This window comes from Uloborus diversus, chromosome 5 (assembly GCF_026930045.1).
Source record: "Uloborus diversus isolate 005 chromosome 5, Udiv.v.3.1, whole genome shotgun sequence".
Lineage (NCBI taxonomy): Eukaryota > Metazoa > Arthropoda > Arachnida > Araneae > Uloboridae > Uloborus > Uloborus diversus.
Window position 1 is genome coordinate 54,645,925 of NC_072735.1, and position 26,390 is coordinate 54,672,314.

At 34.5% G+C, this 26,390-nt stretch overlaps 1 protein-coding gene across 1 annotated transcript in view; it reads left to right on the forward strand.

The window, feature by feature from the left end:
- Positions 1–26,181, forward strand: part of LOC129222928 (zinc finger FYVE domain-containing protein 26-like) — a 138,311-nt gene extending 112,130 nt beyond the window's left edge. The window contains exons 36-44 of the mRNA XM_054857488.1: positions 1,925–2,071; positions 4,467–4,664; positions 5,803–6,008; positions 6,100–6,253; positions 12,153–12,212; positions 13,188–13,358; positions 17,520–17,522; positions 21,036–21,083; positions 24,703–26,181. Coding sequence (XP_054713463.1) covers positions 1,925–2,071; positions 4,467–4,664; positions 5,803–6,008; positions 6,100–6,253; positions 12,153–12,212; positions 13,188–13,358; positions 17,520–17,522; positions 21,036–21,083; positions 24,703–24,897 — 1,182 coding nt within the window. The 3' untranslated portion in view covers positions 24,898–26,181. The remainder of the gene's footprint in view (positions 1–1,924; positions 2,072–4,466; positions 4,665–5,802; positions 6,009–6,099; positions 6,254–12,152; positions 12,213–13,187; positions 13,359–17,519; positions 17,523–21,035; positions 21,084–24,702) is intronic.
- Positions 26,182–26,390: the final 209 nt, after the last annotated feature.

Genomic DNA, 26,390 nt, shown 5'->3' on the forward strand with positions numbered 1-26,390 from the left:
GTCAACATTATTAGAGACCGTGTGAAATTTGATTTTCAAGACTTTAATTTCGAGAAAATTCTGGGAGAGCTTCCGAAAATTCTTTTTCTTAACATGACAAAGGTTGGATACAATTGCAATTTTAGAGAATCAATTTCAGAAAACTGCCTATCCCTTCTCCATAGACAGCCTAAAAAATAAATAAATAAGGTGTAGCAAAACTCAGCGGTCTCCAAAACTTCTTTACTTAAGGTTCACATAAAGTTTTGGGAAGGTGAGGCGGAACAATCCAACAATATTTCAGTTCAAATGGTATTTGTAAGCGCTACCCCCCCCCCCCCCCTCCAATCCCTCACCCCCAACCCCAGTGAATTTGACTGGAAATTAAACACTATGTTTTACCCGATTTGAAAGCAAGATAATTTTTTTTAGGGAGAGGGGAATTTGTGCCTTTGGGCTTGGGGCAGGGGGGGGGGGAGGGAGGGCACCCGTGATTCTCTTCCATTGTACAAAGATTTCTACTGTCTTTTTTAATTTTTAGTATTGTTTTTGAATGAATGTGTTTCTTTAAAGCCTTGTTTGTAGCCTTAAATATTTTTTTAGAATTTTAAGTATTCAATGCAATTTTACTGTCATGTACATTATATAGTTGCAGTAGCCTCCTGATTAACTTTTTCTCAGCTTTAACCAACCGTAATTCATTTAAGTATGACAATCAAAAAAGGTGGTGTAAAACAAGAAATTGAAAAATTCATAATTATGTAGTAAAATTACAAAATGAAAAGTAAACCTTTAAAAAGAAGGTAAATAGTGCATTAAACGCTTAGACATCAGCTTCATCCATTAATGTAATGATTTTTCAAAAAGCCAAACTATGAAACTTTCATCCTTCTGCAGAAGAACATGAGTAAATGTTTTTAACAATCCTTCTAATAGCTTTTTAACTTAATTCACTCTATTAACATGTTTATTTTAGTACTTTTTTAGCCTTCTTTCCTGTAAAAGTCAAAAAGAGGGGGGATGCACAAAAGAAGGCTTAATACACCTCAAAAATATAACTAAAAATGAAGAAAAATGTTAAAAATGAACAAGATAATGAAATAATTTTTGAAAAATTTAAACTTTTAAAAAGTAGGATTTTGAGACAGGAAAAATGTGTCTGGAGAAAATGTCTCTCGGTCTTTATTTTTTAACATAGAAAAGGAGCTGAGCAGATAATTTTTATTGAGAACTACTTATTTAAGAGGACATTTTATTATTTATTTATTCTCTAAAATATATTTACTATTAAATTTTTTTGTACGGGGGAAAATAAAATTTGAGGCACTTAGCTTTCACCCCCCCCCCCCCCAAAAAAAAAAGAGCTACTAACATTTTTTTTTTAAATTTATTTTGCTGTTTTTTCAATTTTTTTTATTCACTCATTTATTTACTTTTGAAAGCGATTAAAGATTTTTTATGGAAGAAATTTTTTAGCTCCTTTGTTTGAAAGGTGCTACTACCTTATTTGTTTATTTATTTATGCTTTACGTATCTGTTTCATCAGTTGAGAGAGGCATATTTTATTTTCAGAAATGAACTTAAAGTGTTAGAAGGTATGTTTGACATAATTGCAGTCTTAGCTAACTAATAGAATATTGATCCACAGATGCTAAGAAGTCAACGTTGGTGTACGGGAAAGTCGGCTCATTTGATTCTAGATGGAACTTTTTATTTTAAACCTTTTAAGGCAATCTGATGCTATTTAATCATTTAATGCAATTTTAACCGATGTATCCTTCAATCATACATACATATTTTTGTATTCTCCACTTTAACCGGAATACCCCCATTCCCAGTCTCATTTGTTAGTACTGTGTTACTAAATGCATTATTAATATGTATGATCTATGTTGTCAAAAAGTTATTTGTTAGTTTTTTAAAAACTGCTTACTTTGGTTTTTAGGCTAAAAGTGAAATTGTTCCCCTGAGTGTGTCTGCTAAAAAGGAATGTTTATTTTATTTAAACATGTATGGAAGCCATCTGTCAACTGTGCAGTTTTATTATAGGAATGACCTGAAACTTGAAGCTTTGAATTACATATTAGAAAAGGTAAAACTATTTCATTGATATAAAATTTTAATTCTTATTTTGGTTGAGTTCATTGTAAAGTAAAGTACTTTTGTGAAGTATGAATCCAGGAGGTATTGTCATGGGGCACATGATCCTCCTTAACATGACCAAAATGTACCTCAAAATTCCTTTTTCTGTTTATATTTTTTTGAGCAATCACAATTGCTTATTGTTCTCATTTGACCGTTTTTGGTGTCCGTGCCTTTTTCAACTTGGATCAAAAGCCTTTGCAGCACCACCGTCCTCTGCTGGTGGCGCGGCGCGACTGCTCCGGTTTTGAGCTATCCGCTTTTCCTGGTCGGAGGCGTCCATGTCCTACACACACACGCACGTTCACACACATACACACACACGGCTTCACACACATACACTCACACACGCCTACGTGCATACACACAGGTCTACGCACACACACAAGCCAACACACTTACACACATGACTATGCCCACGTAACCGCCCAGGAGGAGAGGCAGGCTTGGGAGGACAGGAGCCCTTGATTCTAGAAACAGTAACTCCAATGAGTAGGGTCCTGTCTCAGTTCGTAATTGCAAACATATTTTGAATTCAAAATTTCAAAATTCAAATTAATTTTTTTTTTTTAATTTTTTTGTGTGTGTGTGTTGAAACACCACACTTTGATACCTCTTTCTGAAATGTTCGTTCAGTTTCATATTTCAATAATGTTCCCTTGCAAAAGCAGAAGCTGGATATGTCCTTGATTCCAGTATTTTGTATAAAAAACTGTTTTCCTTAAATTCATTTTTGCAATTTGCTGTTACATTTCATTTTGACCTTAAAAACTAGCATTTTGTCTGCAACATTACTGATACCTAGCATGAGCGGGGAAAAGGAATCATTTACTATAGAAAAACCTTCTTACTGCCCAATGTAGTTTAATGTCACTGAGTATGTACTTAAACACTCATAGTTTTAGAGGAGCCTGTTTTTTGGGAAGTACTTTTTAAAGAGCAAATATGGAAGGGCAGATGTAGAAGAAAAGGGTTGCAACAAAAAAAAAACTACCAAATTCTCTTCTCTTTCTCTTCAGGCCCGAGGAGGAGCCATGTCAGCCTAGTTAGAAACTAAGGCCCAGCCCTTATGGAGGCCTGGTTTGAAATCAGAGTAGTATAAGTTTTATACTTTATATGGGGGAGGGAGATTCGGAGACAAAACTGAGAAGGGCCTTTGCTCTTGGGGGCCTGGTTTTGCTCATACTTAATTTAGCTTCCCTAAAGTTCATTTTCAATTGGTTGACACTCTCGGGACATAACACAAGAAATTTGTAAATCAACTTCTTAATAATCTTTTATGATGTAGTCATGCTGCTGAGTTATATAGACAGGCATCAGTCAAATATAAACTTAATACTCAGAATTCTACCAAATTGTAAATACAAGTATGAACACAAACATGTATCTTATAAGAAAACACATTAAACATCATTGTATTTTTAAATGGCAATTTCAAAGTAGTCTCCAAATTTACCAAATCGTTAGGAAAAAAAATTGTGGAATAAAGACATTTTTTGTAGGTCACAGTGACTCCATAGCATTTTGAAACAAGAGATTAAAATGGCCACGATTCTGGACCTGTGTCTCTACATCGGTGCTTGGATTTGTAGTTGGTGCGGTATTGATGCATTGGTTTAGAGAAAAATTCTAAACCGGTTTATTGATGTGAAATGCACATTGTTTTTTTGCAATGCATCGCCTAAACCTAGCCCTTGGTGCCCCTTTTGGAAGGTATCCTTTACTATTTTAGGAGGGGGAAACCGCCACATCGTCCCTCCCCTGTATCCATGAATGATTGCTGGCTTTGCCACAAAATTTTGCAACCAATTTAAGGATATGAGTAATCACTGTGCACTAACATTCTATTTTTCTTAAACTATGCTGTGCTATCAGGAAATCGGGGCTTATTTTAATTCTTTAATAATTATTTAGAATTCAGCATATTTATTCAACTTTTTTAAAGTTTAAACTGGGAAAATTCTTGAGAATTAGAACTATTGCTAAATTAATAGAACTAAATGCAGCCTGCGGTCGCCCCTTGCTTTGGCCACTTTCGTGCGGTGCAAGCTCTGCACACCTGCTAAGAACAGCCTTGTTAAAAGAACTTCTACATCTAACCTAGGTGTAGGCAAGCTTCACTTACGCTTGCTAACCGAAGCACCCTTTCTGTGAACCAATGTTTGTGTTCATTGATAATTGAATAATCAATCCTCTCTAGTATTTTGCTAATTGTAAACGTTGTATTTGTATCAGTTTTATCTTTTCTCCCGATCTTAAACTTTTCAACGTAAAATTTTTTTTATTGGTGTATTATCCCCCCTATCTTCTTTTTGATTTTATTTGTTTGTATAATTTTTTTCTAGAAATGCGAGGCTGATGTATTTATTGAAGGTCTGTTTATGCCTATGCTCAAAAATGCTGAATTTTCTGTTCTTAAGCAACTTTTGACTCAAGCTGATCCATCATTAACATCATGGTGGAATTATACATTTTCTACTTGTCGTCATTTGGAGCGCTTAGAGTACTTCAATGTACTCTATGAATTGCAGCTGTTTATGGAGGTATGATATTTAATTTTTACTTTGTGTGTTGGATTATTTGTATTCTGAGAAATTAAAAATATATTTATGTATTCAAAGGTAATAACTATATTTCATGCATGCATTTGCAGACATTTACTTTTTATCTCACAAACAGAGGTGCAAAGACTCTTCAAAACAATGATACTATACATGAAATACACCGACAGCTCAGTCATTCCCACCGAGGACTGCAGTTTCGTGCTTATTAGCACTCATCAGCCCGGCATAGGAAGTGATTGAGCTGAAGGTGGAAAACTTCTTAAAGAAGCCAAGTGTTTCTTGGGGTTCCAAGTGTTTCTCCAAGTTTCTTGTCCTCTTTAAGAGGTTTTCCACCTCCAGCTCAGTCACTTGCTATGCCAGGCTGATTAGTGCTAATAAGCACGAAACTGCAGTCCTCTGCTGGAATGACTGAGCTGGCGGTGTATTTTATGTATTTCTGCCTCAGGCCCTGGCTATAGGGCGGTAACTTACTGAAAATGATACAATGTTTAGCTCCACTCTCCAAATAAAGAAACAGTTTTTATGTAAACAATATACTCAGAACAGATCAGTACACAATTTTTATGCTACTGCTAGGTAGTGCAGCAATGTCTAAAACACTAATGTTGAAATGTTTTTCCTCTAATTTTGAAAATGTTTTCTAAACTAGGCCTTCTGCATTAGGAAAAATATAAAATGTAATTAAGAGTTTGTAAAGTTTATCAATATAAGAATATATATGAAGTATATAAATTGTATAATATATCTAAAGTGTTTCAATGTGATTATAAAGTTATTTCAATAAAGAACACATGATCAAATTAAAAAAAAGAAAACATCAAATCTATAAGGTTCCAAGATTATTTTGCTACACTTGAAACTACATTTCCTTCAGTCTGTACTCGTTATGACTTTTTACCCCTTTTAGATTAAATATATTTAACTTTTGTACAATAGATGGCTTAATATACAAATTTTTTGAAAACAAAAATTTCAAAAATGTGACTCATGGAATGATTTAAAATGATTTTGCATTACTTTATCATATTAAATGATTGTTATTTGGATACATGATTCAAGTTCAAAGCTCATTTCTTAATTTTGACGGCTTAAATATTCTTTCTCTTCATTTTATTAGGATTATGTACGTGCTGCTAAAAGTGCTATAAATTTTTATTTGATGGGTGCTGCTACATATGGAACTTTATTTGAGCGACTACATTATTTACATTCTGCAAAAAGGCATTATGAAAAGTATTTGAAATTACATGAAAATTCTGATATGAATGATGTATGGAAGAAGAAAAAGAATGTAAAAATAATATCCAGCAAAGAGGCTGAAAGGTTTGGTATATGTATTTTTCTCCATGCTTGTCAATGTAAAATTCATAATTTGACATGTTATTCATTTGGTTATTCTATGTATTAATTTCAGCTACATTGAAGTGATTGCTCTTCAAGAAGAAGTTACAAAATTTGTTCAAGGTGTTGAACTATCAAATCAAGCAGGCAAGGAACAAACTTTAAAGTCAAAAGTTCTTCCAACACTTTTAGGAAATTCACTGAAGAAGTCAAAAGTGGTTATAATGGTATTTAATAAACTCTGATTTTCTTCTTGTTTTTTTGCTACGTGAAGGATGAAAACTAAACATGGAATGAATTATGTAGGAGGGGTTTCTATCTGCTTTATATAAGCTTTTTTAAAAAATTTTATGATGGCTAAAAAAAAAACTTTTAAAATTTATACCCTGCACGCAACCATGTACAAACCCTTTTTTGACTGCTCCTTCAACTTTATACACTTGCTCTGATACATTTATCCTATATAATAGAGCTGACTTAGGGTTTTGAATTGGGTACATGAATGAAGAAAGTGTAATTATTACATAATTATTTTCCAGGCTTATAGAGCGTGGTCCATTTGGAATTCTTCTGGCTAAATGTGAGAGTGCACCAAAATAGCCTTAATTTCTTTATACCCACAGCCCCCATTTTCGGAGCAGGAACACTAGTTTATACCAAAATTAGTGGATTTCCTTATGAGGTCAGCACAAGCATTTATCATGACCTGGGCTGTTCTTGATCAGGCCCTGCTGACATGTGGATGCCTCACTTGCCAAATTGATTAACTCCATAAAACAAAAAGTCCAGAAAAGTGATGAAGAAGATGGTGTTATCCATGGGAACGAATAGGCCCTCGTTTTACATTTTCTGCCATCACATGGTCAGAAATGTACTGAACCAAAACTTGAACATAAATTCACATGCTAAGAATGGATAAAGCATTATTAAAGCAGAAATGAGGGTTTTTTTAAAAAAAAGTGGAGTTAAAAGATTTGGCAATCGAAGCATCCATGTGTCGAAAAGTTCTTTAGAGCAAAAATCAATTCAATGAATCCTGGTCATAAAGTTTCACTCACTCTGAATTTTCATCCACATTAGACAAGGCATCATTGTCAATTTTGATGTAACTTTTTCTGATTTGCATAGGTTCTTTGCTTGCAAGAGGGTCCTTTTTGATCTTCAGGATGCACCACTCAGGGTCTGCCTGATTGGTGCATTCTGAAGCATTGAAATCTATAATTTTTTAATTTTAAAATTTCTTTTTTTTTTCTTCTATTAAAGTTATTTTTGTGCTAGTGCTAAACATAAAAGTTGTATCTGCATTTTGTATCAAAATTGAGTTGTCGTCATGAGGTGGTTTTTTGTAACATAATTTACCTATATACAATGTTTTATGGTCGTTAATGATTGGAAAATATTTTTTAAAAATTTTTGAAATGTGAATCTAATCTATGGAGGTGTAAGCTTTAAAAAGCAGTTTCTGATTTTTAGCTCAGCTACAAATATCACTTTTGTGCTTAGCATGACAGTATAACTCTTCTGTGAGAAAGGGCAAAGCAAAGAAAAACTATTGAAAAGGGTTTTTTTTTTGTGAATAAAGTTGATGCCCAGTACCTATAATAGAAGAATCACACTCAGCAATTACCATCTTCTGAGAATGTTTCTCATGTTCTCTTTCTAATATTTATAATTCTTGTATTAAAAATGCAATCTTGACCACATTTGCATGGAATTTGTTCCGTAAAATTAAAAAACAACCAAACAAAGAAAAAAAAACATACACATAACTTTAGCAAATTATCCAGTAATTCTCCATTTCCCGGAATGTGGTACCAGCTTTGATTATCCTTATGTTGCAGAAAAAATAGCTAATGCAAAGGTGCTGACAGTACATTTTTTTTCTTAGTTTTTAAAAGTAGTTTTCAAAAAATTGTTATTTAATAATTTGAAATTAGCAGCAACTGCCAATTTAAAAAAGAAAATATTTTAAATGTATTCAATATTTTGATTACAAGATTTTTATTAAAGCTTTTGCCCTGCCCAGTTTCCATAACAGACAAGGTCTCAAAAAATAATACAATTTAAAATGAAACACAAAAATAATTTCGCATATCAAAGCTTGGCAGGTTTTGACTATCCCACAAGGCAAGGTCTTTTCTCCCCCTGAGCCGCCTAACACGCTTTAAAATTTCTCACAGTATTTGAAGGAACCATGGATTAGTCATACCATCAGACAGTAAACATCTTGTTCCAAAAGTTGGACACATCCATGTGGCGGTTGTAACATAAAGGAAGATAACCTGTGATGCAGGAATCGCCCTGAACACCGTGCGGCTCTTGCTTAACTGTTGAAAAAGTTTTTGATTTAAAACTTCATTTGATCCGTTATTAATATTCTCATGGTTCTAACAGAGAAGCTGCTTAAATTACTTCATAACTGACATGGTTCAGTAAATAAATTACCTAACTCTGTGTTTTTTTGCTTGTAACTATGCTTATGTTGGCTAAAAAAGTACAGTAGCTTCTCGTTATATCGCTCATTCGGATATATCGCTCTTTTCTTCTGTCTCCCGAAATAAAAGTCTAAAATAAAAAAGAAAAAAATAAACACAAAAATTTAAGTTTGAAACCATTTTTGAATAAAGCCCTGGATCCGTCTCTTAAGTGGCGACATACTTTGATCCATGCACTGCGCGCCGCTTTCGACTGCGATTGGAGGCGGGCAGTCACGTGGGTTCAGTCCGCCATTTTGTGTCGTTGCCTGTGTGATTTCACTGTGCGGAATACTAGATATTTTCTCTTTGATATTCGTATTTTTCATCAAACGCTATCTTTCATGTGAAGATGCCTTGGTGTAGTGCATTAAAATGTTCTAACAGTTCAAAATTACTATATCGAAGTACATTGAAAGATTATTTATGTATTTTAAATGTTTTCATCAATACTGCCTCGCAATTTCAAATTCTTTATGAAACTCTTGTTGAAATAGTAATATTTTTTTACTTTTCATGAAACTGTCTGATGGTTTGTTAATTTTCATGGGATAATAAGGACATTCACTAAAATCATCATAAATAGTTCCTTTAAATATTGTAAAGCTCAACTATGTAACGGCACCTAATAAACTGCTAGCAGTAGTAAAATATTTGCCCTGTTTTCAAAACTGATTTTTCTGAGTTTAAGATAACAAAACCGCCAAAATTTAAATATACTAGTTATTTTATTTATTTTTAATGTACATTTTCTATTGTTTAGTTAGTTTCAAAATGTCTCAATAACTGTAGCAAAATTATTTTAAGAACACGTCGTTTTGCTTTTAATTGTGTCATAGCCATGAGTTTCAGTGTGTTGCCAAGTTAATTATTTATCTATTTTGCGCGTAAAAATTAAGATATTAAAAGTGTGAAGTTATTCATTAAAAAAATTAAGCTTCTTTGAGATTACAGTAACATGTAACTCAAGCCAAGTTATATAATTACGTGAAGATTTTTTTTTTTTTTTTTTCGCCCGGAAAAAATCTGTTTTCGTTTAATTTTTGTTTTGATGTGAAAACTTTTTTAATATATATATATATATATATATATATATGATTTATCCCAGTATCTGTGAATTTACAAATTCATTATTACTAATTTATAACAGTTCGTCACAGATGTAATCTGCACTCTTTTATTTGAATTCCTATTGGTATCAAATATTTCAATTATTATTATTTTTTTAAATATTGATTTAAAACTGGTTACATTTTATTATCAGTTCGTTGAATTTTTAAGAACTAGTAGTATCCTTAAAAATCAGGTTTAAATGAAAGGCATTTTTTAACGTAAAATCGTCATGAGAAACAAGAAAGTGTCGGTAAAAAAAAAAGAAAGAAAGAAAACTACACACATTAGTAATATAAATGATACTGCTTTGCATGAATAAGTTCAAACTGTTGCCCACAAATAATTTATGACATAATTAATTTAGCTCACTACTGTTCTACTCAGTAGTGGATTTAAGGGAGGGGCAGGAGGCCCGTGCCCCCCCCCCCAAAGTATGAATATATTTAAATATTTTATTCACAATTTTTTAATTGACTTCTCCATAGCATTTTTTATATAGTTAATTAAACAGAACACAAATACACATAGAGCATATTTTGAATAATAGCATTTTTGTTTACTAATGAAGTCATACTGGAGTCCTAGAGTGGCAGAATACATTTATACATTTAACTCGCTGGTTTTGAATTCAAGGGAACGTAATATCGCGATTCGTCCATTAACTTTTCTTTGATGGAATCAATAACTAACATTCTTCAAAAAATGTGCAGGCGTGCCTAAAAGAATTATTTTGATCCAGGAAGCTATTTGAGAAGTAATAGCTTTCTCTTTTTCAACTTATAAAAGATGCAAAATGAAAGAAATCATATCGTAGTTTCTTGAGAAAACCATGATATTATTGGAGGGGGTATGTAATATGAATATGTTATCTCAACTGTATCATGGCTTCAAGAACAATCAGCAACTGCTTCGAAATCCACACAGAAATTGTCCTGAATTTTTCAGTAAAACTTATATGTTTAATAGCTATGATTTTCTTAATTAAATAATATTTTACAGTTAAAATACTATAAAATAATATTGAAACCTCAAATGAGGTATGGGTATATTTTTTTTATTGAATAACCTTGCCCTCGTGTTATAACCATTACAACATTGTTCCTAAAATTAAAACCGCTAATTGTATAGCATTTAGGTAACATTATTATGGTTTAGTATTTAATTGGCTTGAAACGTTAAAAGATGTTTTACGTCCACATTCAAAGTATATAGGTACATAATATGTATGTTCTTAGAAGTGAATCATTAGCTTTAGGGATCCTAAAAAATTTAAAAAAAAAAGACATTTTAAAATAAAGTAATGAAAACTTGTTATGAAACACCGTATGTGACAGGGGGAAGGAGGAGGTGCTATTCAATTTCCCGGGTCCCCTTCGAGAGATTTTTCTGTATCCGCCCCTGGTTCTACTACACCAACTTTCTAATAATAAAACGCATATTTAAAACACTTCAAGTAATTTGTAACTCAGAAGGTCTATATGGCGGGAAAAAAAGAAATTACTCTTAAAAATAGTCGAAAATTTCTTCAAAACAGCTTTTTACTAATATTCTGTTTAATAATAAAAAAAATATTTTACTAAGGTAAAATTCAACATTTTTGTATGTATATTATCAGTTACATAAGTTACGATCAAAAATCTGTAAACATTCGTTGATAAAAAGATACTTTTCAATGAGCGAAACTCTGCCTTTTTCTACTGTTGAGATAGGGAGAAAGTTGCGGAACGACACAAAATGGCGGACGCTGGAGCGTGTCGCCACTTAAGAGACGGATAGAGGGCTTTATTTTTGAAAACATATGGTATTGCTCCGAGAAGATCTCTTTCTTCTTTATTTTGTCAATGAACAAAAGGAAGCTTCTGAATTCGTTGGAAAAGTTGCAGCAATACCTGTCATCCATATGTACATACCCGTGCAGTATATTTCAGATAGTCTGTAAACTACTTGACATCTTCTTTTGTATTGATAACATTGCCTTTACAATAAGTGAGAGACATCAAGCAGGTATCATGTCATACTAGCCCATGTAGAAGAGAACATACGCCCTTCTTTTAGGTACAGAAAAGATTTGTGCTTGGTTGCACAAAAAAGGAAGAATGATCTAGGCGGGTGAAAGAGTTTTCTGTTAACAATGTGGTTATTTTTGCTTTTCACATCCTTTCTACAGCAAGTCAAACGGATTAGAAAGTCTATTGAGAATAAGAGGATATTGGAATGCTCAATCTTATATCGCGGCAGCTCAAAAAGATCGCCTTCATTCGATATTTGATGTTCTTAACTTTTTGAGGGTGAAAATTTACTTAAATTTCAATCTTATTTAAATTTTAATAGGTGTGATAATACATTCATGAACTACATCGAAACCATTACAAAATCATGTTAAAAAGAATGAATGCTAATTTACTTGTGTATTAGACTTATAACTATTTTTAATGACCTCTGTTATATCGTGCTTTCAGATATATCGCTCTTTTTCTTTGTCCCCAAAAAGTGTGATATAACGAGGGATTTAATAAAAAATAAACGTTCTCTCTTACAGGTGATATTAAAAGCTCTTGATTTAGATGAAAGATTTGAATTGGCTGTGAAAATAATTAAGGTACTTTCTTACATAGTATTTGATTGGAAATAGTTTCTCTTAGTGGATATAGTATCTTTGTTTTGTAAAGAATGGATTTATTAATTTATATTGAAAAGAAAAGACAGTTAAAAAATATTTTGTGTTAATATTTCTTTTTGAATTTCTTAAAATATATATACTTCTTTCAATTTAAAAGCTAGAACTTTTTTATACTACTTTTTTCTTCAGATATAGCTCCCAACAGTGGAAAAATTACATCACTCAGGATTGTGAATGTAGAGCATTTTTACCATGATGAATGCATAGATTGATCCAGATACAAATACAGTCCGTTTTGTGACCCCTTCACCAAAGTCTAAATAGTTTAAACAGCCTCTTCACATAATTTCATACCTTAAATTTCATTTGTAAAAGCAGCTCTTTCTAACTTATAAACTGGATCAACTCAACTGAAAACAAGACGCTAGTATTTATATGCATTAAAAAAATAATAATAAAATTAAAAAAAAAAAAAAACAAGTTCTGAGTTATTTCCGGCAAAATATTTAGAGCCAAAGAGATTTCATGTTAGAACTGTGATTGCCAAAGCTTCTCTTTATGATGTGAAAAGGTTTTTTTCTCACAAAATAATGCATGAAATAATAATGCATTAACCCAAAAATAGTTTTTTTTTTTTTCCAAAATTAAGAAAGTTTACAAAAAAGTTCTTTTTCCTGGATCAATCCCTGGAATAGGTATACAGTAAACCCCTCCTAACGGACACCCCTCAACAGCGGACAATTTTTAATTCCCTAGTTACAGTGCTAACAACATTATTAAATCCCTGTCCTGCGGACACCCCTCTGTTGCGGACAAAGAAAATTGTCCCGTTAGGGTCTGCATTAGAGGGATTTTACTGTACAATAAAATTATCCATAATGAAATGAGCAAAATGAATTAACATGCTGCATTTTATTTATACAGTCTGTCATACTAATGATTTTTTAAATATAGATATTTCATCTGGATGCCTTATCAGTTCTGTGCAATACTGTAAAAGAGCTTATTTTACAAGATAAAAAAATACAAATTCCTCATTTTTTGACCTGTGTGAAGTGTTTCTTTTCTGAAATTGTAAAAGTGGATGAAGTTATTTTGGAATGTGTTCCTTCATTAAGTGATCAAGTATGTATAGTCAGAAAATTTCTTATTTTAAATTCAAAGTTAATTTTTATGCATGTTAAAATCCAGGGCTGTGTAGTTGGACGGATTTTAAGGTAAAGGAGTTGGAGTTTGTCATTTTCCCTCCAAGTCTTTAACTCTACAAGGGCTGCAGACCCAGAGTTGGAATCAAACTGATTTTGTGGTAAAGGAGTCGAAGATGAAGAGGAAAACTGTCCGAGTCTCATTTTCTATCCGGCTTTGTGGCCCTGTTAAAATTCAGACTTTCAGTTCTATTTTCCATTCTGTTCTATTTATTTAACTGTACCTTTAATCTACATAGCCAAACATTTTGTTAGCCTAAACAAGTTACGCAAAATGTTTCTAAAATAGACAAACTGGAAAAATGCCAACGAACTACAATGGTTAAATTTAAAAAAAAAAAAATAAATAAAAAAAAATGAATAAAGCAGAAAGTAAAAATGGTTAGAAATGGTAAATATTATACTAGCGTATTACCTGGCATTGCTCGTGATCTTATTTAACGCATCATATCTTATAGATATTTAAATGAATGAATTCTATCTAGATGGGCCTACTGCCTTCTATGTACAAACCCTCAAAAAAACTTAAATAGCACTGAAAAATCAAGCAGAAATACTCAATGTTCCCTGTGTATATCATCAAAATTACTATCGAAATTTTCATGATAAAATAAAAACAGTTGATATAAAAAGACTAGATTTAATTCTTTTAATTTAACATTCCTTTTTGCTTGTTGTAAATTTGCCAACAAAAGAATGAAGTTGATTTTATCTTACTGCTAAGCAAGCAAACTTTAGTTCACCAGCCATAAAATCTCTCAATCTCATATAATATTGCTATTTTTCCTTGTCACATGGTGTTAAGCCAAATTAAAAACACATTTTTTAATATTAGCCCTAGAAATTAGAAGCTGGGGATAATAATTTTAAAATGTAATATTATCAACTACATACTGAATATGAGTTCTCAAATTGAATTTATTTAATGTATTGCTTTTAACTTTAGGTTTGTTTATCTCATTACAGCTTAAAATTTAATAAATTATTTCTATATAGCTTATTGTTTGTTTTAAAAACGCTTCTAGTATATTGTAACGGATTCGGTGCGACTTCCACTTTCTTGAAATGAAAACACAGTTCTTGATAAAAACACAGGAAATTTATTTACACTATGTACAGGAAAGATCGTCAACAACTGCTAAATTATTCATCAGCAATTAAGCAATTATCACACAACACCGTAAACTCAACGTTTACACACGTATTTACTTCCAAATACGAAAACAACACAGCGAAATGCCTCGCTATAAACAGAGCTAATACACACTCTCAGTTCGGAATCTGAATCGAAACTAACTGTTTATCCATCGCTAACGGCTTATATACACCGAAAAGAATTTTCCACAACATTCTTACCTCTTCGCGAAATGCGTAGACCGTTATCAAATTGTATCAATGAAAAGAACAGAAATATGGGTCGTATACTTTAGCCATATGAAAAGGGGTTGTATATTCATTACGGGAAACTATTTACAGGTTACGTTCCTACAATAATTACTATTTACAGGATTTGTAACATTGCCCCCTTCCTAAGGACTGCACGTCCCGGGCAGTACAATCCCCAGAAAGGGTGCCAAACTTCTATCACAAGTTTACAAATATACACATTAATTAATAACTAACAGATACAGAAAACACAATAATAACAAGAAATATTACTAAACATTAAAAGCAAAAATTATCTACCACTTTTATGTTATCAACCATGGTTGTTTACGTAATACTCATGAACTATGGCCATAGTATGGGGCTAACCGATCATAATGTACAACCCTAGGTTTTGCATTAGGTGATTTTTGGATCCTCACTACGACGTCATTTAGTCGGTTAAGGACTTTGTAGGGTCCATCCCAATGCGACTGCAATTTGGGTGAAAGACCTTTCCGTCGGATGGGATTCCATAACCAAACCTTGTCGCCTTCGTTGAATTCATGTCCAGTAGACCTTGTGTCGTATCGGGTCTTCATCTTCTCCGCCGCGATGTTGATTCGTTCTCGTGCGAAGTTATGAACATCTTCCAACCGGGCCTGGAGATCCTGGATGTACCCTTCAGGCGATGCAGGCGCATCCGGAGGACGACCGAAGACGAGATCACAAGGTAGCCGAAGCTCTCGTCCGAAGAGCATCTGAGATGGGGCATATCCGGTAGTCTCGTGGACAGCACTGCGGTAGGCCAGCAGGAACAAAGGTAGCTTCTTGTCCCAATCCTGTTGATTTCTGGATACCATAAGTGAGAGATTGTTCAGGATTGTGTGGTTAAATCTCTCCACCATGCCGTCCGATTGTGGGTGTAGTGGTGTTGTCCTAGTTTTCTCAATTCCGAGAATTTGACATAGGCCCTTAAACACAGCAGAGATGAAATTCCTCCCTTGATCGGAATGAATCTGCAAAGGTGTTCCATATCTCGAGATCCAGTGTTGGACTAGAGTCTCTGCTACGGTGGTAGCCTCTTGATCTGGAATGGGATATGCTTCCGGCCATTTGGTGAAGTAGTCGATGGAAACAAGAATGTATTTGTTCCCATCAGCAGTTCTTGGTAGAGGACCCAGGATGTCAATCCCAATTCGTTCGAAAGGTGCTCCAACGTTGTACAGATGTAGCTTCCCTCTGCTTCTCTTCTTCGGTCCTTTACGAGCAGCACAGGCGTCACAAGAATGGCACCACTTCTCCACGTCATCCTTCGCCTTGCTCCAGAAGAAGCGCTCCCGAACTTTATTGAGGGTTTTCAAGACACCAAAATGTCCTCCAGTCGCACTACTATGTATTTCTTTCAGAACATCTGAAATCCTTGATCGGGGAAGTAGTAACTGCCACCTAGACGTTTTGCCGTCATCAGATTCCCATTTTCGGTGTAGCACGCCGTTCCGTAAATGGAGCGAGTTCCATAAAGCCCAGTATCTTTTTGTTGCAGGACTGAAGATGGAAACGTCCTGCCAGCTAGGTCGCCGACTGTCACTTTCCATGAACTCCAAAATTGGTTTTATGTCGGGGTCTTCAAGTTGATCTTTTCGAACTTGGTCGTCACTCCATGGATCAGGTTCTGATGATGTTGGAGTCACTGTCACCTGATAGGCAGTAGGGCTAGTCGTTCCATACTGTTTCTCGATTCGGGAACAATAGTGGCAGTTCTCAGGACAGGGTCTCCTTGATAAAGCGTCAGCATTACCGTGAGATAACCCTTTTCGATGCTTGATCTCCATGTCATATTCCTGGAGCCGCTGTATCCATCTGGCTATCTGGCCTTCCGGATTTTTGAAGTTCAAAAGCCAAGTTAATGAGGCATGATCTGTCCGAAGCAGAAATTTTCGGCCGTAGAGGTAATGATGGAAGTGTTCTACAGCTTTCACTATGGCCAGTAACTCCTTTCTGGTGACGCAGTAATTTCGCTCCGACTTTGATAAGCATTTGCTCCAGTAAGCGATGACATGTTCATTTCCGTCAATTTCTTGGGATAAAACAGCTCCGATGCCCTCGTTGCTCGCATCAGTGTCCAGGATGAAGGATTTTTCAGGCTGAGGATAGGCGAGGATAGGCGTTGATGTTAAAGCCTCCTTCAGTCGTAGAAATGCATCTTCGCATTCTTTGGACCATTCGAACTTTTGCTTGCTCTCCGTCAGCTTATGCAAAGGTCGTGCAATGTTGGAAAAACCCTTTACAAACTTCCTGTAGTAGGTGCAGAGCCCCAGGAAACTTCGCAGCTGATGGATGTTTTCGGGACGACTCCAACTCTTGACAGCAGACACCTTTTCTGGATCAGTTTGTACACCCTCAGAAGAGATGATGTGACCAAGGTAGTTCACTTCCCGGCGGAACAAATTACATTTGGACGGGCTTAACTTCAGATTGGCTTCCTTAAGCTTTTGCAGCACCTTCCTAAGATTTGCCAGATGTTCTTCGAAACTGCGTCCCACGATGATGATATCGTCTAAATAGACCAGACAGGATTCGTAGGAAAGTCCTCTTAACACTGTCTCCATAAGACGCTCGAACGTAGCTGGTGCATTGCAGAGGCCGAAGGGCATAACTTTAAACTGCCACAAGCCTTGTCCAGTTGTAAACGCTGTCTTCTCTCGGTCGTCAGGGTGTATTTCAACCTGCCAGTAGCCGCTCTTCAAGTCCAGGGTCGAAAACCACTTGTGTCCGGAAAGAGTGTCCAAGGTGTCGTCTATCCGTGGAAGAGGGTAGCTGTCTTTCTTGGTGATTTCATTCAGCCGTCGGTAATCGACACAAAATCTGGTGGAGCCATCTTTCTTTCGGACTAAGACGATGGGAGAGGCCCAAGGACTGGAAGACGGTTCGATTACATCATTCTCCTTCATCTCTTTCAGGAGGGTCGCAACCTCTTCCTTCTTGGCGAACGGTAGTCGTCTTGGATGCTGTTTAATAGGGGGGTGTTCTCCAGTGTAGATCCTATGCTGCGTTAAATTCGTACAGCCAACATCCTCCGATGTAGATGAAAACAGATGCTTGAAGTCATCCACCAATTGTTCCGCAGCAGTTCTTTGATCTTTCGATAAGGGTGCACTCCCAATTAACTTCGATGTCAAGGACTCAGAAGACACAGTCTCGTGGGAATTGATTCTTCTAATGATGCAGTTTACTGGAGTACAAGTTGCCAGCACTTCACCTTTCCGGATATTCCTTGGCCTTTCACTCACGTTGACGACTCGCACAGGAATTACATCTTTAGAAAGGTCCACCAGCGTAGATGCTACCAGCACTCCTTTTGGGCTATTGCTTAAGTTGGGGTATTCAATGAGTCCAAATCGAAAACTATTGCTTTCTTCAATGGAGCCAGGTATTAATGATTCTGACCTTGAGGGAATCGATAAATCTGTTTGGGTTATTATTTGATGAGCGGATTTTACATCACTTTCTGCGGGGAAAACGGCTATGTCTTCTCTCATCGAGTGCAGCTCATTTGTCTTGAAGTCGAGGTTGAAGTCATACTTCTTTAAAAAGTCCAATCCGAGAATGAAGGGGTCTGTGATAGCAGCAACGAATGCCGTATGATGGTAAGTGGCATTTCCAAACACAATTTCTAAGTTTACTTTACCTTCAATCTCGATCTTGTCACCTGTCACAGTTTGGAGGGTAACGCAGGGCGGCGTCCATAGAATATTGAGTCCAAATTGACAAGCCACATCTGTTCTAATGATTGTAACATTGGCTCCAGTGTCAATAATCAGTTCGCAGGGAAACCCGTTTACGTATGCGTAAACAAACAGTCCATTACTGCCGCCACTCGTCGATGAAATCTGGAAAACTTTAAGATGGGGCTCATTCCAATTTGGCGACCTCCGCCCCGCGAGATTGCCATGGCTTAGTTTTCCTGGACCTGGGAGGGAGACGTGCTCTTCCCTCTGGTTTCTTGGCGAGCTTCACAGTTTCTTCGTAAGTGACCCTCACCGCCACATTTCCAGCACTTAAGTGATTGTCCATTTTGGTACTTGGAAGCCGAAGTCCTTTTGAGGATTCCTGCAATTTCTTTTATTTGCTTTTCCAGTTCAGCAAAGCGTGACGAAACCGGATCAGGCTCATCAGTTTTCACGCCGCGGATTGAATGGCGATCCTTGCGGGTTGCTTGCTGGGCGGCCTCCAACTTCATCGCATACACAACAGCAGAACTCAGGTCTTTGACATCCGCCATCCGTAGAGCTTTCTGGATTTCCGGATCTCGAACCCCGTCGATGTAGTAGTTGAGTGCCAGGTTGTCTCGAACATCCGCAGGACAGTCGCAAAAAGCAAGATGAGACAGTCTCTCGACGTCCGCTGCTAGCTCTTGCAGGGTTTCCCCGGTTTTCTGGAAACGGGACTTCAACTGGAGTCGGCTGAAATCTTTCTGGCACTTCTCACCGAAGCGAAGCTCCAACGCAGATGTGAGGGCGGCGAAATCCAGGCGCTGGCTGTCCGGAAGGGTCTGAAGAATGTCCGCTGCGTCACCTCTCAGGGATGCTGCAAGATGGCAGGCCTTGGTAGCAGAGTCCCATCCGTTCGCTTCCGCCACTATCATGAACTGAGTTTTGTAAACCTGCCACGAAGTTTTCCCATCAAATGTGGCAAGTTTAATGGACGGTCGATCAACCGATGTGGGAGCGCCAAACTGTACAGAGCTGCTTTCCACGGTCGCCAATCTCCTTTCCAGGTCTTTAAAGATGTCTTCTTTAAGTTGATGAAATTTTCTATCTTCTTCTTCCAGTTTATTTTCTACAGCATTGCATCGGCCTTCAACGGAACTTAATTTTTCTTCAAATTTCTCTTCGATTTTATTTTCCACTGCGATGAATCGGCCTTCAACTGCCTCAAACTTTTCTTCAATAGCATCAACTCGATGCTCTATCTCATTAAATTTATTTTCCATCACAGTCTTTACCGAAGTAAGATCGTTTTTAATTTCCTCTTGGTTAGAAACTAGGTCATCTTTCAGCACCGTTAAATCACTTTTCAATTGGTTTTGATTAGCCACCATATCATTTTTTAATTGTTCTTGATTAGCTGCCATATCATTTTTTAATTGTTCTTGATTAGCTGCCATATCATTTTTTAATTGTTCTTGATTAGCCGCCAAACTTTCGGTCAAGTCACTTTTCACAGCATTAATTGCTTCCAGAAGTTGTTTTAATTGGTCATCCATTGCGCGAGTAATCACCATAAAAACAAAGTCTATAAATTCAAACAGTCTTTATGAAAAAAAAATGTCCAAAGTCACACTTACTCCAAGAAAGTCCAGAAGAAGCCCCACGTTGGGCGCAAAATTGTAATGGATTCGGTGTCGCGACTTCCACTTTCTTGAAATGAAAACACAGTTCTTGATAAAAACACAGGAAATTTATTTACACTATGTACAGGAAAGATCGTCAACAACGGCTAAATTATTCATCAGCAATTAAGCAATTATCACACAACACCGTAAACTCAACGTTTACACACGTATTTACTTCCAATTACGAAAACAACACAGCGAAATGCCTCGCTATAAACAGAGCTAATACACACTCTCAGTTCGGAATCTGAATCGAAACTAACTGTTTATCCATCGCTAACGGCTTATATACACCGAAAAGAATTTTCCACAACATTCTTACCTCTTCGCGAAATGCGTAGACCGTTATCAAATTGTATCAATGAAAAGAACAGAAATATGGGTCGTATACTTTAGCCATATGAAAAGGGGTTGTATATTCATTACGGGAAACTATTTACAGGTTACGTTCCTACAATAATTACTATTTACAGGATTTGTAACAATATAATCACAGGCAGATACTCTTATATAACCAGCAAAAATTTTGAAATATTTTTTGTAAAAGTCAGGAATTTTTTTCTTTCTTTCCAATTCTTTCTCTGAGCTACAGAATTATGATGATTTATGGACTATAATGAGGGTTATTTAATAAAAGGAAGGGTGCCAGAAGTTTAACTTCCCTGACTTTGAGAAATATAAAGCATTAGATTTTGGTGTGTTTATATATGTTCGTGTATTTTTTTTTTTTTTTAATTATTATTACTCAGTTCTAACAATGTTTTATTCAGAAATTATTTGAATAAACACTTTCATGAGTGAAAGAATTTTAACCTATTGTATTTCTATTACTAGAAAGAAGTTGAAGATATCATCAAAATGTTGAATAGTGATACAAATAAGGTAAATATTATTGTTTTCTTTCTATAAAAAAAAAGCTTTGTGAACCAGTATTAGAAAAAACTCGTGCGCTGGAAGACTTCTCTACAGTCGCAATTTTTAAATGCAAAGAAAACTTTTGTTTTAAAAAGTAAGCATTTTAAATAAGCAACTTAAATAAATAACAAATTAATTGGAATTATTTTGCAACACCTTTTAAATTTCCTCCTGAATAATACAAAAACTGAAAATAAGGTAATAAGCAATGCAAATCAGTAAGTAAAATTTAACCATTTTTCAAAGTTGATAACATTTATGCACCAAGAAGAGAGAATGAAGAAGAGAAAAGGAAATATATAGTACATAATAAGTGGTTGTTCTAGTATACTTACCTCCAATGGAATTATGGGAATTCCCACAATAAACACAATTGTAAAAAAAAAATTGTAAATACTTTTTGTGACTTGAAATTCATATTAAGTACATATTTCAAGCAGAATTATAGTTTTTGAAATCAACAACTCATTGAGAGCAAGGAACAATAATATAGGTTTTTATATTTTTTGGAGGAAAACTAATAAAATGCTTTTGTTTATGTTTAGGACAAACTTAAGAAAAGCTCAATATTTTTTTTAACAATGCACTAGAAAAAGGGATTGTTGACTTTTCTGCAATTCTACTTCTATAGACAATAAACAATAGAAAACTCTTTCTGATGTAATATGTCTTGCACTGTACTCGACTGCAAGCTTACTTGACAATGGTGAAGTAAGCTGATGCAAGCGAAGGAAATAGTTCTTAGAGCTTTGTCCGATATTCAGGGGAAAATTAGGGTCTTCAGTTTAGAAATTGTATTAGTTAGTTAAACCCATGCATACGCTACCTTTTTTGTCAATTTCTGTCAATTGTTAAATATTTTCAACTTTACCATCAAAGCAGCGCAGAGTATTTCATCCATTTGAATCAAATGTGCCAGCCAATAGCAGCTCGTAGACAGGTGGCGATCTCCTTTTATTTGCAAAGAAGGTAGGGTAGCTAGCTAGTAAGTGTGTGTGACATTTTAGCTGTTAACTCGGTTTTTCTTTCATGCGTTGCCATGTCATTGTCAACTTAAGTTACAAGCAAGTACAGTAGAGCACCGTTTATACGTTTTTTAAATTGGTCCCTGCAGAGTAGGATTGGGCGATATACCGATTTATTGTCATATATCGATATATATCTATCACTGCGGTAACAATACTTAGATTTCTATCCGTCCGATATATCATTTGAAACGGAAATACGGGACATAATTACTGAGAAATTGAAATACTTACTCAAAAATACATAATCTTTGATACTTCTGTGTGACAGGTGAGTGTTTGAAATTTCAAGAAATTATCTGCATTCTTCAATCAGTAATTTAATATTTAATTATAGCGCTGTATATATTTCATTTCTTAGCCAGTATTTGTTTAATTGTCTAGATTTTGAGATCAAGTGTATCTCTCATCTGTATTGTTCTGTACATTAAATTTCACTTCAGTTCAATGCTTCTTTCTTCGGGTGCTATTTTCAATGTTCCTGGGTGTATTTATCAATTTAATACAAAAAAGGCACAAGCTGAAAAATATAAATTACTATAGGAATATATTTCACTACTTATATAAATATAAAATAAAGGTGCAAATTCAATGAAAAAATATGATTCATCAAAGTAATAAAATAATAATTTATGAAATTGGGAAAAATATACAGGTAATCTTTACTAATAATAAAGCTGAAAGTCTCTCTGTATAGACATCTGGATCTCTGTCTGGATGTTTTGCGGTGCGCACAGTGCCTAGACCGTTTGGTCGATTTTCATGAAATTTGGCACAAAGTTAATTTGTAGCATGGGGGTGTGCACCTCAAAGCGATTTTTTCGAAAATTCGATTTTGTTCTTTTTATATTCTAATTTTAAAAATATTTTACCGAGCAAATTATCACAACGTGGAAGAGTATATTACGAAATTATCACAACGTGGAACCATAACATGGGCGAGCCATTTAACACAGCAAGTTGGCGAGAAATTCATCATCCGTTATTTGTACATATACGGGCAAACCAAATGACCTTTTAATTGGCAAAGCTATGCGGGTACCACTAGTATAAAAATAAATCCTTGCAGTATTAGCATAAACAAAGGAACAAAACATATAGTATTTTTGTTAAAACAGTAAATTGTACCCTAATATCTTCTTTAGTACTTTATGTACTGTCTATTCTGATGAGTGGTAGTTATTAATGAGTGATGGGGGGGGAGGGGGTTAGGTATGTCCTCTAAATGTTTTCTTTGAAATCTTTCCTTCATCGTATAACTACATTCATAGAGGGATTTTGGGTCTGAGGAAGAGATGGAACCCAGGTTGCTATCTTTAGTGGGCTGTATCTCAAGCTAGAAGTTTTTTGAGAAAAACAAAAATATGCCTGCGATTCTGTTTTAACTTCCTTTCACAAAAATGAAAGTATTGTATTCGCGAAAATATTTTCACTCAAAAATCAACCTTAGTTTCCATTTTGCTCACCCCGGAATGAATGTTGAGTTTCTTTTTCGACCGGACCACACATGCATATATACCTAAGAATGTATAAATGCTCGAAATATCCATTTTGACGATTCCCGAGTAAATTACAATGAGTTTTTTCATGACGTCTGTATGTATATATGTGTGTGTATGTATGACGCATAACTCAAGAACAGTATGTCCTAGAAATTTGAAATGTAGACTCCTAGTGGGGTCTAGTCGTGCACTTCCCCTTTTAATTGCATTCAGATGTTTCTAAAGGGGTCTTTTGCACCTTTTTGTGGGAAAATCATGGTGAATTTTGATGCAAACTCAAGTGGTGTTATAATTTGGCGGACACTTGGCAATATCGCCAGTCTTTTGGTCGCCAACTTAGGGACAAATTTGGCGATTTTTTTTTAAAAATTAGGTTTCAATTGGCCATTGTTGGTGATATTTAGAGAGTTAACTATTGAATCACTTTAAAATTTCCAGTAAAGGGGAAATAACCTTAAATTGGTGTAAAAGGAAGTAATGTGATGCACACATCAGCTTATTATTATTTTTTTTTAGCGTATAATATTTTCATAGCCTCAAAAATTTTTGAATGTAAATTTTTTTTTTTGCTTGACTTGACGTGTACTATGCCATAAAAAGAAAAATGAAGTGGATATTAAATTGATATGCCCTCTGTTTGACAGATTAAATATAAATTTAACTTTCTAGGAGGAAAAATCAACATAAATTTAATTTCTTTCATTCCCAGCCCCTTTTTGGCTCTTACCACCCTGATGTATGTACTTGAAATTTGGCAAGGAAAACCCTCTTCATACGTTGGTGATGATTTAAATTTTATTATATTAATTAAGTCTATGCATGAGGTTTCAGTTCTTCAAAATCGAGAAATAACTACCTGAAAGTACTTTGTTAGGCGTAATCTGCTAGAGAAGCATTCGAAAATAAAAGTGTATTTATTCTCCTTTTTTATGCACTATCATATCATTTTTTAATGCTTTTATCTTCAAAAAAATAAAATGAATTTAGAAAACGGTAATAGAACTTTTTTTTACTGAGTTTTACTTGCATTTTCATATTTTCTATTACATTTGTTTTCAGATTAATGCTTATTTGATGTGTGGCAAATTGAAATCTGCATACTTGCTTGCCATCAAGATGAACAGTGCTTTAGATGTGAGACGAATAATGGTAGCGGCAGAGCAAAGTGGTCAAGACTCAATTCAACGATTTTGTAGAAAATGGCTTGAAACTAATTCACAAAAATTAAAGCCAAAAGAAAGCACCTTTCAATAATGGAGAACTCTATCAAACTATTTCATGACATATCAGTTTTTTAAATGATTAATACTTGTAAATATTGCTTTAAAATATTTTATTACATAATTTTATGTGATTATGTGCCTTGTTGATTTTAATTTATTGCAACTGAAAGTTTTATGATTGTAAATGTGTGAAAAGTGTAATATATGTCTTCTATAAGAATTTTTAAATCATAAATGTTGTATTTTAAAAATATTTATTTTTGTAATAAATGAGATCTGTATCTAAATTTAAGGTACATTTATACTTTTTGTGAGTGATGTTTAAAAATCAAGACATATATTTAAAAAAAATTTTTCCCTGAATTGAATGCCAAATCAGAGATACAGACTCTGAGGTTGTTGCAGTGCTTGAGCTACCCTGTTTGTAGGGGTGCTAGCCACTAGGGGTATGGGAAATTAAAATTTTATGCCTCAACAGGAGTTTTAGTTCAAATTTTATTTTAGCTTTTAAAGGGCAAACTACTCTCCAAGCTGTATGTGCTCCCTCTTGGATGATTTTCTAAGAAGAGATGTAAAAAATTGATAGGATTCCTAACATGTCATGCTGAATTTAGCTCCCTTAGCTTTTATAATCAACTTTTAAAAGCTGCCAAATTTTATTTTTCATTATAATTAAGTGATGTACAAAAATGAAAAATTAGTGGTTAGTTATTAATTGGTCAGTTTTATTTTTTGCATAAATTTTAGAAGTATGAGATGATAAAAATGCTTTTAGTGATTTTATTGCTTGTGTTTTATTGCTGAGACTCATTTATGTATTTAGAGCATACTAAAATTTTCCTCAAAAAAAAATGTGACCAATATATGTTAGCATTTTGACAACATGTTGCATTGTTTTACAAAACTTTTTTTTTTTTTTTAAATTGAGGAATTTAAAACTGAGTATTTCAAGTGAATGCTTAACATACATAAGTTGAAAATTTCTTTAAAAACATGAAACTGCCAATAATTTTGGTAAATTAAATTAAACAAGAATTAATGAATGCATGCAATTTAAACAAAAATATTCGAAATGTCAAATTTTGAACTTTTATCCAGATGATTTATAGTCTTTTTGATGTCAAAAGTGCATGCTATTTGAGACTTGTTAGCAGCAACTGTTTGATAATGCCTCCCCCAATATACTGAATAAGTCTAGATAGCTTAATATAGGCAGAATTTTTTGATTGTATATTGGCACAGAATATCCTTTAAAGATTTAAAAACATGTTTCTTCCTGTTTCAAGTTTTTTTTTTTTTTTTTTTGACCTCCCCCCCCCCCAAAAAAAAAGAAAAAAAAACTCAAATATTAATTCATTTTAAAAGTGATAAAAAACTAGAAATTGGATAGAATTTGTTCAAAATCTGAAGGATACATAAAATTTTTGGTCACAATCTTGGTTATGATATCAAAAGACTGCAGTTTTGCCCTTGTTATAGACTCATCTGTTTGGAATAGTCAATAACCAAGCTAGAAGCAGATGT